Here is a 13,354-nt window from a genome sequence, read left to right as displayed (position 1 = left end):
ATAATGACATTGGGGTCCCATCCATTAGCTCCCGGGGGTCAGTGGAAAGGCTGCAAGGTTAGGCCTGAGCCAGAGTGTTCTGGGGTCAAGAAACACAGAAGTCTCCATTTCATGTTCTATATTTAATCACTTCCATTCAGCACCTTACTGAGTTTGACATTTTTCTAAGTGGTGGGAGGATGGAGTTAGAAGGTATTTGTAAGTATAATCCCTGTATTCAAGGAGAGTATAACATTTCACAGAAGCAATACTGCAGCTAAGCAGTTTGGGGTCCAAGGAAACGGAGCCGATGAAGTGGTTTAGGAATTCAGAGGAGGGGAGGGACACAGAGACAGCCTCTGGGGGGTGGACCCCAGTACACTAAATGCAGGTTAGGGAGGACTGACCATTTCCTGGAATTGATGACAGGCGGGTCTGAAGAAAGAAAAGGACGGGGCTGGTCCTGTGGCGTTCTCAAGAGAACGGATGCAGGAACCCTGCTTGTCGCTTTGGGTGGGCTCCGGGGTGTTTGCATGTGAACCTGCAGGAGACGGACAGCTTGAATACACTCCCAGCACCTGTTCCCAGTCTCCTCCTTCACTGGTTGGAGCAAAGGCTGGTGCCGCTGACTCTCGGCGGGTGGAGTTCACAATCACGGGCCCGCCAGCACTCAGACCCGAGGGCCTTCCCGCACCAGCGCCCGCCCCTCCGGCGCCTTGACCGGGAGCCTGGCAGCCAGAGCCTGCCTACTGCCCTCTGCCCTCGGGCTGCTCAGAGACCTCCCAGGGCGGGTGCCCCCCGTGGAGGGACCTCCGACGCCCCCTTTGCCGCTCCTCCTGCTTCCCCTCGTTCGGGAGCTCAGGGTGGGTGGCGGCATCTCTGCTCTCAGCCGGAGGCTTGTGTCTCTGAGCCGAGCATGTCCAGGCCCCTCGATGTCCCCTAGGAATGGGCTTCAGCGTCCCCCGACTTCCTTCCTTCTGACCCTCTCTGGGCTACACTCCCCCCATTTAAAGGAGGCGTCCGGCCTGGCTGGCTCAGGGGACTCTAGATGTCAATAACAGAGACCCCCCAAGACCGCAGCCTCTGCTGTCCTTTGCTCAGGCCACGTCACTAATCAAGCTCATCATCGCCTAAAACCCCCGCAGCCATTTTCACATTTACCGAAGTGGTGAAGCCAAGACAGCCCTGTCCGAGCTTGTGTTTCTGAAATGTGTATTCTACCTTCAGTGATGGATGTCTGTTAGATTTTGACCTTTGAGATCTGGTCTGTGTTTGCCATGTCTTAAGACAGTTCCGTGGCCTGATTTCCATCATCTACGACAATAATACGCATGTCGCCTGTATTCGCCTCCCCGTCAGATGAGAGGCCCCGTTTTCACAGACGCAGGGGTGGGGGGCATCTCTGCCCCTCTTCCACGCAACCAGCACCCAGCCTGCATTTGTCCACAAAGAGATGGGAACCTTCCCCCAGCACTGAGAGAAAATACACACGTGCTTGAATCTGCTGAGCCCATGCTGACGTGTTGCCCTCTGGTTCTCGCCTCCACTCCCAGCCCCCTCAGGCCCCCTTTCTCCCCTCTTACTTGCCACAGGTCTTTCCTGTCCCAGTCTGGCCTCAAATTCACCGCCAGAGCTCTGGCACGCTTCCAGCTCTGCATCCCCGGCATCTGGCCTCCGTCTCTTGTGACTCAGTGCGTCTACCACTTGCTTACCTGGAGCGCTCTGTCCAGTTCCCATTGTTTACGCTGCCTTGACCTTGCCACTGTGATCCAGGGACCCCCAGTCTGAGGGTCTGCCTACCTTTTTTCCGAAAACCAGAACATCACAGGATACTCAATTTTCTTCTTCAAGTTTGGTCTCTTCTGGCACCAAACGCATCTACCTAAAATCGTACGAGGGGACCCACAGTGATCGGAGGGTGATTTAAAATAAGCTCTCTCCAGCCTCTGGTTTTTGGCTCTGTGAACAGCATGCTCAGAGAAGCTGTCACATGGCAGCCGTCCCTCCTTCATGAACTGCTGTCAGATGAGTGACTGGTGTCAAGGCTTCTGGCTCGAGGGCGTCTGTGACATTTAAGGTGACATCCGTCCCTCAGTTTTCACTCCCGCTGTCCTCATCCCGTTCACTCCTGACGCGCTTTACCTGCTCTGCCAGCAGGCTGCCCGCGGGACCGGGACGTGTGTCCTGATGGCGGAAACCTCAGGTCGCCCGAAGCTCCCCTGCTGTCCTGCTCCTCGCCAGGAAGGGCCCGCACTTCATCATCGGCACAAGCCACAGGGCCACCAGAGGGTCACACAAACACCTGTCTTCTTAATGCAGAACAGGTGGGAGTCTGGGGCAGGTGTTAATAAGTCCTATACTGAGGTGTGTTTTGGAGAAAGCAAGAGTCAGTTCCATCGAGCGGGTTGCCTCTAAACTTATGACCTGGAGCTGAGTGCAGGAAGATCGGCGAAGGGAATTATGCCGACGCTTGTTCATCTGCATGGTTCCCTTCCTCCGTCCACAGGGTCCTTGGCCTGCGCCCTGGGTCCCAGCTCCGGGCGCTGGAGAACCTGCCACACCTACAGTCATTTGCCCCGCTGTGCTCTGAACTGGCCCCATCTCATTTTCAAAAGCCATGAGACAGATGATTAAAAATAACCCTGGTGAAGGAGTGCAGAGGGCTTTGAGCATTCCGCAGCAGAACCCAGTGGGCAGGGAGGCCCTAGTGAGTTAGCTTTGAGAACGTGATTCCAGAGGGCTCAGGGGTGAAGCACCTTCACGTGATGGCACAGCTACCCTCCTTACCTGTCTCGTCTCCTGAGCTCGCCATGTCGGTAGGACTTGGTTCCCTGTCTCCAGCGGCTGGGAGAGGTCAGCAGGAGGCCACTGAGATGCAGGATGGTCCCAAATCCCTGCTCTCGGGACAGTCTTCTGTGATGCAAGGATGTGATGGCAAGAGATATCCCCTCACTTCTGGGGTCTCCAAGTCCACAGTGGGGGCGTGGCCCGCGTCCCAGCTCATTTGTTCCGTCTGCTTATTTGTCTGCAAGTCTTCTCTCCAAAGATCTGATGGGCAACCTGGGCGGTGTGGCGGTTAGGAGCGTGGGCGCTGGGGCCAGGCTGCCTGCAGTATCTCCCAGCTGTGTGACCTCAGGCAAGTTGCTCAACTTCTCTGTGCCTGGGCGTCTTCAACTGTAAAATAGGATAACAGCACCTCACTTATAGGGCCGTTGTGAGGGTTACCCATTACAGGGCAGTTAAAGTGCCTGGCACACGGTCCAGGTACCGTGAACATTCCTAGGGAGCCCCCTCAAGGGGACAGCTCTATGGGAATGTGCTTTCATTTGCCAGGCCAGTCACTGGCCTAAGTTCACTTTACATCTCTTTACCCACTAAATCCTCTCAAAGCCCCTGCTGGGCTAGTGTGGATAGTTCCCGTTTTTACAGATGAGGATTGCCCAAGATCTCAGAGTTTATAAAGAGTGGAGCTGCGGTTCCAGACCAGGAATTTTGATTCCAGAGTCTGAGCTCTGGACTTCCAAAATGTGTTGAGTCAAAGGAACTTGGAGTGTTACTAGCACAGTTTTTCTCAGACTCGAGTGTACGTGGCAATCCCTTGGAGGCTCATGTGAAGAATGCCCAGGGCAGGGCCCACCCCCCAGAGTTTCTGGTTCAGTGGGTTCGGGTGGACCCAAGAGTCTGCTCTTCCAGCAAGTTCTCAGGAGATGCCGGTGCTGCTGGCCCAGGGACCACACTTGGAGAACCACTGATGTACAACGTCGATCAAAGATTTTGTAGCCGTGGTTACTGTCGATCTCGTTGATTATTTTACTCGGCAGAATTTACCTACTTCCTCTTATTCATCTCTAGAGACTGTGAGGAACGTGAGGGCTTTCAGTGTAACTGCAGTTTCTCCCGGTCATTACAATATTGGATTCAGCCATCCATCTTCAGTTGGTGTTTCAGAAGAATGCAAACCAAATGACTATTTTCTTTACCAAGAAAAATACATGAATGGCAGAAATAATGACTAAATGCAGAGCGGACAGTCGTTATTGTACTATTACCAGGAGCCCTTCACCCCCATGCACACACGAGTCTTACTTTCTGAAAAGCTAGTGCAGATCTGTTACGTTCACCATCCAGGCTGGTCAACCCTTCAGCAACTGGAAGAAACCTGAGAAATCATGGCACTACTTTAGGACACAGGTTTTATTTTCATCATGGAATAAAAAGGGTTTAGAGTGATCACGTGCCGAAGAAACAAACAAACAAAACTCTTTCAGGAATCTTTGGTCAGCAATCTGAGCACGTGTTTGCTGAGTTTTGTCTGCACGTTTATTAATACATGAACGAAGGAAAGGTAGCTTATGCTTATCCTTATGCTTAAGGGGACTTTTTCAGGCTAGATAAGCGCTTCTTAGGGTGTTTTGCCAAACAAGGTCCCACACCTGGGGGCGCTACGTGATCAGTACTCACCTTCTGGCGTGAGGGGTCTGCTGGCTCACAGGGTGTCGGACTTGGCCTCAGGTCACTCCAGAGGGGCCCAGGCTGTCACAGCGGACCCGGTGACCTTACCCTGCATAGAGGTCCCCCCACACACACCCAGTCTAAAGCGAGAATTTATAAATTCCATGCGTTTTCACCATCTGCCCTTCGGACCTACAGAGAGGGCAGACAAGGGTCCCAAACCCGTGATGCTTGCCGCCATGTATCACAGCCCCCTGTGGGCCGGTGGGTCCAGAGCCCGGGCCACTGTCCCCTGGTGTCAGCCGCCCGGAACCTGTGTTTAGAAGGTGCCGCTCCCGCCGGGTTGTCTCTGCTGCTGTGCTCTTCTGTTCTGTTTTTGCGATGACACTGAGCGGCCCCCTGTGTTGTATTGTCTCTTTCAGCTGGTAATGTTAAAGTAGAGACTCAGAGTGATGAAGAGAATGGGCGTGCCTGTGAAGTGAATGGGGAAGAGTGTGCGGAGGACTTACGGATGCTCGATGCCTCCGGAGAGAAAATGAATGGCTCCCACGGTGTCCAAGGCAGCAAAGCTTTGTCAGGAGCTGGGGGCATTCGACTTCCTAACGGCAAACTAAAGTGTGATGTCTGTGGGATAATTTGCATCGGCCCCAATGTGCTCATGGTCCACAAAAGAAGCCACACTGGTAAGGCCTGGCGGAGTTCCTCCTTCGGCGGCCCGGAGGGGCCCACGGGGTGTTGCAGAGGACAGGGCCCTTCCCGGCTGAGGGTCCTGAGCGAGGCGTAGCCTCCCCATTCGGGAACAGTATTCAGAAAAGGGCTTCCAAACATGCACCAATTCGATCCTATATATTAAAGCCATAAACAAAAAGGGAAAGGAAACAGGTATGCAAGTTCTGACGAGGGCCTGAGAGCATACTCTCTAAATATTGGCGGTGGGGCTCTCAGGTAGCTCACCCTTAAAAAAACGAGACAAAGCAAGATAAGAGGAGACTGATACACTGAAATCTACTCCTCCAGTTTTCCACTGAGAAACCATGAGTCAACTATGCAGGTTGGGGTATCCAAACTGACAAGGCTTGATTTTTAGAAACATTCGTTGAATGATAGAATAGCAGCAAAATTTAGTCTTTCAGAAAGAGTTCTGTTTGCAGATGGCTTATCCTCCAGCAGGTGACACTCCCACCAAGACGGTTTGGTTGCCACTAGTTTCTATCTCAAACTGGTAAAGAATTTAATACCCAAACCCCTGTCCTAGTGGATGGGGCAATGGAGGCTTTGGCAGTAGAAAACAGTATTCTGTGTCCAGAAATGAAGGGATGCAGACAATCTTGTGTCTGACGGCTGCACCCAGGCTCCTGACATGTTCTCACATTGGGGGCTGGAGGAATAGGGTCTCCGTTCTGCCCCGTCCACATCCCCCAGGGTGCACAGTCCTGGTGGGTGACCAGTCACGGGTGTCCCCACCAGGGCTGTCACCACAAATGGCACTAGACAGTCTTCAAAATAAAATGTTAACAGGTCACATCTTACCTAAACTGCATGCGTAAGGTGTGTTCTGAATTGAACAGAAACTTTACCCTTCTGCCCGAAAGGTGGAAACAACACAATAAATGTGCCAACTCCAGTGGTCACTGAAAGTTTGGACATAAAACATACCCTGCCCTGGTAGGTGGCATCTTAGGTCATCATAAAGCCAGCGTCTGCCCCTGTTCTCCACAAGAGGAGAAAAACGAGCCGACAAAAGCAGACTGAGGAGGTAGAGTGGGTTTTGTAAGCTGGCTCAAGGAAGTCAGGAAGAAGATCGCAGCCTCCTGTGATTCTCCCCAGGGGCCCAACTCTTATCTGATGATCAAAACTGAAGCAGGAACTCAGAAAATTCATGGAGCAAAACAGCTGGGTTGTCAGGAAATGCGGACCTTTGTGGAGTTGTCATTTTTGTATTTGAATCAGGCAGTTCCCAAAATAATTTCTGTTTGTCATACATCTGGAAAACCGTAAAATATGTTTATTTTCAATCAACATTCATTTTCGGTAAAAACTTAACTTCTACAATTTAGCAAACGTTGCGTTTCCTAATGTGCCTCTTAATCCTCCAATTATCCAGTGAAATGTCCCCGCCACATCCAGCCCCAAGGGAAGCTCGCAGGCGAATAGTCAGGCTCCCCGCTTTGTAATGAGGTGGAAATTAACGTGAAGGTAGGTTACGTGGTGAGAGACCCTTCACAGGATACACCGGGACCCATATGAATTCATTCCTGATGGAGGAATAGACCTCGCAAATGAATTACTTTCCTGCTAATTCATGTAAAACCTGACTATACGGTGAAAGTTCTCTTCAATAAATATTTGATAACTGAATGAAATGCTGGCATACTAAATGGCCAAAATATAATGACTGCCTGCCTTGATAAAAAGAATAATTGCATTTAATGAATAAACCCACCAAGTATGGATATGCAGAGTAGACTGGCTGTTTGCTGCCCACAAATAGTGGCTACGGGCCAAGTAGGTGCCAACAGGTGGAGTCTTTCGCTTACAGAACAAGTTCATTCCAGAAAGAGGGACATAGAGACCATCAGTTTTATGGTTCCTGCCTTGACTTTTATTTAAAAAAAAAAAAAAATGAAACAAGGAACTCCTGATTTGCTTTCATAATGCTTTTCCACTTTGCATAAATATAGTCATAGGTCAATATAGAAATAGTTTGGCCAAACTAGGTTTGAATAAAGAGACATGCTAGAAGGTTTCCACTTTCCTGGAATCGGAGTGGAATGTATCAGAAAGACATGCTTTGCTAATCACCGACCCTGTCCTGAATTCTCTAACACGTCAAGTCCCCGTAAATCACTGGGGTGTCCTGTGAAAACGCAGACTCTGGTCCAGACCCAGAGGACACTGGGAGCTGGAGCAGGGACCCAGAGCATCCTTAGGTGGTGGGACGTGCAGTTGATAGTGGGCCGGAAACAGTGCCATTTCAGGGGGCCCTTCGTCGGGGAGCCTGGGCTCCACCTAATGTCCCCCCAGAAGCCAGGACTGGGGTTTCCTTCTGGAGGACTGCAGCTGTCCGGGGCAATCTCCCACATCACCACCTCCGAGAGGGGCCAGGGCTGCCCTTGTATGAGTGGTCCATTGATGCCACCATTTCACTTCCCCAGTTTTGCTGCTCAGTTTCATTTTTTTAAACTCAAGCGTCATAGTAACACTTTCCCGCCAACCTCTGAGGGCTCACGGGAGAGTCAGAGGGAGGGTAGTGGTAGAGGGACGTGCAGTAATCTGATTCTAAATGATGGGATTTTTAACAGGAAGCGTCAAGAAGAGTGTCTGAATTATGGTTAATCTGTCCGGCCCTGTGCCCACTCTGTTCCCAGCTATAAGGCGAAAAGGCGGAGTCACCGTGCTTTATAAACACGGCATCGCACTGGGTACTGCTCCAAGGCACAGCTGCAATAAGCCCAAGCGAAACCTTGTAGCTCAGTGTATTTTTTAATTCACTTTCTTCTGATATAGGGTCAGAAATTTCATGATGTGGGCACCCGTGGAAACTTTCTTTTTTGCCCAACTAAGTTATGAAAAGGAGCTCAGACATTTCTTATAGGGAGTCTCTGAAATGACAGATTATAGAGTTACTGGGATTAAAAACTAAATTTTGAATTAATGATATGAAAGCCCTCATCCCAATTAAATAAAAGGGAATACAGCCTTGGAGGAACTTGGTCTAAGTTGGCTATCATCAGCCGTATACGTGCGGGGGCCAAGCGCTCACCAGCAGAAGTACACAGGTATCGTGGGCTGTCTCCTGTCGGCTAGCTCCGGGGCCCTGATCCCTTTCCTGCTAACACCTCCAAAGGGAAACCACCTTGAGTTGAACTCTGTGTTGTCACTTCAGGGAACGCTGTCTTCCAGGCCCCAGGCCCTGTGATACATATTCATGCCAGCACAGCAATCAGAAACAAATAGATTTCCAGGAAAGCTTGCCAGCAGGGTTAAGACACCAGGCCCAGCAGGATACACGAGAGCCGATGACTCAAATCAGAAGACAGATTGCACTCTCAAAGACACGGCCCCTGTCTTTCCTGCCTGCCCTGTTCTGCAGAAGGGACGCATGGCTGTGCGGATCTGTCCTTTCTCGCTCTGCTGATTGGCTGCCCTGCACAGACGCTGGCTGGACGGCGGGGTCCAAGCCAGTGTTCCCTCCGGCCCGTCCGACCTCAGGAGGAGCCCCGCAAGCACCTCATCAGCACGGAGGGGACGCTTCACAATGTGTGGGGTCACACTGAGGCACGCTGGTCACCAAGAGTGGCCCACATCCTTGTCACGAGCATTTTCAGAACAGAGAGCCTGAGGGTCCCCCTGCCAGAGCTAGTGGGTGGAAGCTTTTCCTCTGCGAGGTCGCCCTGGACTCTTCTTCCTTCTTTTGTCTGCTTAGAGTTAAGGACAGCAGCCACACACGTGTGTGTGTGCATGTGTGTGTGTGTGTGTGTGTGTGTGTGTGTGTGAAGGCTCAGAAGTGTTTCTAGTAGGTAATTAACAATCTCTATTGGACGCTCCTTGGGGCTCCCTGGCTATCAGCTATTTTAGTCTCATCCAGTGTGGCCTCCTAACTCAGAGATTTAGGTAGTTAGTTACTTTTATAATCACCTTCCCACCTGCTGGGCTTCCTCTGCTCAGCCAAGTCCAATCTAGATCTAGATTTGGGAAGATTCTGAATATATTCTGGTTAGTGTCAAGATTCCAAATGGTCTATAATTGAATATCACTGTAAATTAGTTTCAATGTTTCCAGTAGCACATCTGTCCTGCCCACTTAAAATTAAGAATGATGATAATCATGAAATTCAGAGGCCAATATAGACTTTTAAATTTAATCTGGTGTAGATTTTAAGAGTACCAGATATGCTTCTACTTAATCGCTTTTGCTAAGTGCTGTCTTGTTCACCAAAATCATGTGAGCCTATTGGGAAAATTGACTGTACATTTTAACACATTCTTCTTTCTGAAGAAAAAATTGTTAATAGGAAGTGCATTTTCATGGTATCTCAACACCAGATATTGTGGTCATACAGAGCTCTTCTTTAAAAAAAAAGGGAAAAAAAGCATTTGTTTTTAAAAGAGCTTTAATGCTTACTTAAACATGACAAATATATCCCTCTTTTAATTGAGAGTTAAATAAAAATGTTCACTGATTTTAGATTCTGAGACCTATGACTACTCAATAGCATATTTCTTGAGTACAGATGCCTGTTTATTCCTTTGTTGGATTCAGAGTTTGGGGACATGAGCTGACACACAGCAGAGGGTCCAGTGGTTTTTTTGTTGTTTTTGTTTTTGTCACCACTCCAGCAGTGCCACCCCTGAAAGAATTCCTAATGACAACTAAATTGCACCTCTTAGAATATTTGTACTGAAAATATAACTGTCTTCTATGAATATGGATAGATCAATACTAGCTTCCAGGTTGTAGGATTGTGAGGAAAGTAAAAAGCCAGAAACCTCAGTGCAGGTCAGATTTTGAGGCAGCACCACGGGGAGATTCGGGACTTTTCTTTGGACGGTGCAGACCTTCCCTCCAGTTTCTCAACTTCTCATTTTATTCAGTCTTTCTCTTTCTCTCTCTCTCTCTCTCCCACCCTCACACTCTGTCTGTCTCTTTCCTGATTTGCCTGCATAGGGACAGACAGGTAATGGAGAAGAAATTGAAAGGGAAAATACAGGGAAAATGTAAATGAAAAGAAGTTATTATAACTGTTATAATGAAGTGCCTTTCATTTAAATATAAGAATGTAACGCTGAAATGAACTTGTGATCCTGAAATGCATTTTTAATGAGTTTCCTTTTTATTTTGCTGCTTCAGTGGCATATTTTAAAGACCCTTTGAAAAAAGCCACATTAAAAGCCCCACCAAATGCCACAACACGCAAAATTGGATATTGGTTTATTCCAAAACTGCTGATCAGGAAGAGTGGCTCTTCATCACAAAATGTTGCAGTCACTTTATTTAAATGAGTTTGAATTTGCATTGTGATGTGCCATTCTGATTTAGGGGAAAAAAATTAGATTTTCAGATCAAATTGACCCAAGCAGTGAAGCGTTAAGGAACTGGCAGGTTGAGTCTGAAAGCCTCATGTTCTATCAAACCTGCAGCCGGTGGAAGTCACCGGGCCCGCGGGAAACAACTTTCTCGCCACGTCCTCGCCTCGTCCCAGCGCTGAGTCCCACTCTCACCGGCTCCCATCTCGTCCCCGCAGGAGAGCGGCCTTTCCAGTGCAACCAGTGTGGGGCCTCCTTCACGCAGAAGGGCAACCTGCTCCGGCACATCAAGCTTCACTCGGGCGAGAAGCCCTTCAAGTGCCACCTCTGCAACTACGCATGTCGCCGGCGGGACGCCCTCACCGGCCACCTGAGGACGCACTCTGGTAGGTCCTCCGGGCGCAGGCGGGGCTTGGCTTGGGGACTGCCTGGCATCCTCTCAGGGATGCCCTGCTCCCAGGACACCGCTCCCTCGGGCATCGGCTGCACCTGACGGAGACAGCAGTGCCCTCCCCCATGTGCTCTGATTTCCCAACGGACCGGAGGAAATGGGTGGGGAAACAACGCACACATGTGTGCGCACACACACACACGCATGCACACGTGTCATCTTAGGTAGAGTATTTCAAAAGAGGCCTCCTCGTTCCCTGGTGTCAGGTAAGTGGGTTTCTCTTTTAAAGGATTTTGCCAGCTCGTGCTTGTCCTGAGTGTGCTGCTAACGACCCCAGGTTTCCAGATACGTCTCTCAGTGTTGACTGTTAAGTCACCCTCGCTACTGTTTCACGCCGAGCGTTTCGGGAGTCATCATGGGGCCACTTTTCTTTGAAAAGGTGGTAGATAAGGTGATTCTGTCCTGATTGGTGTTGCCTGTTCCCTGGGGGCGCGCTCCCGACTGGTCCCAAGTGCAACGGTCACGCCAGAGGCCAGCTGAGGCCTCCGTGGGAGAGGCCAGTTTGGGGCTGTTGCGAGATTTTAGTAAATGCATCCTGAGTAATCAGGGTCTCAGCAAGGTCATGGTAAGCGAGAATGTCCCACAATATTCGAAGCGCTCCAGCCTGAGAGCACAGATCCACCTCTGAGTAGACTGGATCTTCTGCCCCCGGAGAAGCTGCCTTGGTGTTTCGTGATCCAGTGGCCCCGTAATCTTCCAGGTCAGAGGAAGACGGGGTGGGGCCTGTGTGCTGTGCCAGCACGCCAGCCCGCAGGGGCATCTGACATCACGCCCTTCCCAGCCCCGAGAGCAGGAGGTGATGGGCCCTCACCCCTGCCCTCAGGGAGCTCACTGTCCGGACTGTCCAGACCTGCGGTGGGAGAGGAAGAGGCTGTAGACCAGCTCCCCCCGACGCCCCCAGGACAGCAGCACGAGGCGCCTCCACCAGAGGAGGGGCTGTGTGTCCTTGGGGAAGGTTGGCTTGTGCTCAGGCCACTCTCCCCCAGATGTGACGGGTGGAGTTGGTGCCAGGGTTGGGGCCGCTTCCTCGTCACACATTTACCGATCACCCTGGGGAGGAGATGGCGGACCCCCAGCGTGTGCCGGGTACCGTGGTGCGAGCCTCTGAGGGGACAGCGGGAGCGCAGGGAGGGGACAGTCAGCCTCGGGTGGGAGGTGTCCATCCAGGAGGAGGCAGGGCTTGGGTCCAGCCACAGGGCGAGTCTCTAGGCTCACCTTCGGGAAAGTTCCCAGTGAACGTGTGGCCCTGGAAAGGGAGGTGCTGGGCATTTACAAGTGTTGTGGGGAGGCGGTCCTCCTCTGGTGGGTGGTGCCTGCAGGGAGTCAGCGGAAGGCCACAGGGACAGTGGGGGGTGGGTCCCGGCAGCTCTGGTTCTCAGATGCTCGGCCCGCCCATCTCCCCTCGTTCTGACCTCCTTCCTGACCGTCAGCCTGGAGGAGGCTCCCAAATGCTCTTAGAAAACTGGGATGGTGTGGGAAAGCTTCTCAAAATCTTCCGAGAGGAGCCACACGAAGCCAAGGAGTGGCTTCTCCACAAGGAGAGGTCAGCGGGGGTGACTGTGGGGCCTGGGCCCTGCTGAGGGCTGGGGCGGACTTTGCTGCAGGGGCCAGGAAGACAGGCAGCTCCCCCAAAGCGGGATAATGACACCGTGACAGTGAGCATTCGCAGATGCTTACACGTGTGGATAATAAGAAGCACGTGTGTCGTCCCCCCAGCGGTGGAGGTTTGCAGCGTCTCTGCAGGCTTCAGATGTGACAGTGACACCGTCTGTGTGCAGAGCCTACCAGGGGGTCTAGGGCAGAGACACTTCACAGGTGGCCTTCATGTGGAGTCAAGGTGACATCACCACAGTTAGCAGTAACGCTGCGTTAGAGTTGTAGGGTGCACAATATCCCCTTTGGTGGAAAACACAGAGGCTCAGCCTTTGCTTGACACCAACCATACTGTGGTCATCCCTGGGCCACTGTGATTGGCAACAGAAGTCTCTCCTGCGTGTCAGTTCTATGGTGAAGTTAGAAATATCGAGTGCAGTATTTTAGCTTATTCTGGCTCCACGCCTGCTTTTTTCATTTGAGTCATGATGGTATCCTGCTCCAAGTATGGCTGATTATATACAACAGTGGTAGACTTTGGACAGTTTATTTCTATTAGGGATTCACTGCACGGTTTGTTTCCATTAGGGATCCACCGATGAGCGAGTAGACAAAACTGTAGTGAGAAAACCATCATTGATCCAGGGCTGCTGGTGATTCTGCCATCGGAAAGGGCCAAAGACACACAACTCCTGCAAAAAAAAGAAAAAAAAAAAACAGTGACTTAGGTTCTACAAGATGATTTCACTAGAATGAAATGAGGACTTCAGCCTTTGTCTGCAAATCCAGATATGGTCACGTTCTAGTCCATTGTGAAATGGCCACACCCCCATTCCGCTAAAAACCACCATCA

General features: G+C 50.9%; 1 protein-coding gene across 5 annotated transcripts in view; it reads left to right on the top strand.

The window, feature by feature from the left end:
* The window catches only part of IKZF1 (IKAROS family zinc finger 1), an 88,110-nt gene that overhangs the window by 61,695 nt on the left and 13,061 nt on the right, over window positions 1-13,354 (top strand). For 3 of the 5 annotated variants that reach the window (XM_036864568.1, XM_036864566.1, XM_036864567.1), the window contains exons 4-5: window positions 4,854-5,114; window positions 10,676-10,843. In XM_036864568.1, coding sequence (XP_036720463.1) covers window positions 4,854-5,114; window positions 10,676-10,843 — 429 coding nt within the window. The remainder of the gene's footprint in view (window positions 1-4,853; window positions 5,115-10,675; window positions 10,844-13,354) is intronic. The other 2 variants (XM_036864570.1, XM_036864569.1) reach the window with 1 other exon arrangement.

Source organism: Balaenoptera musculus, chromosome 9 (assembly GCF_009873245.2).
Source record: "Balaenoptera musculus isolate JJ_BM4_2016_0621 chromosome 9, mBalMus1.pri.v3, whole genome shotgun sequence".
NCBI classification, from domain to species: domain Eukaryota; kingdom Metazoa; phylum Chordata; class Mammalia; order Artiodactyla; family Balaenopteridae; genus Balaenoptera; species Balaenoptera musculus.
This window is presented reverse-complemented; position numbering and strand designations above follow the sequence as displayed.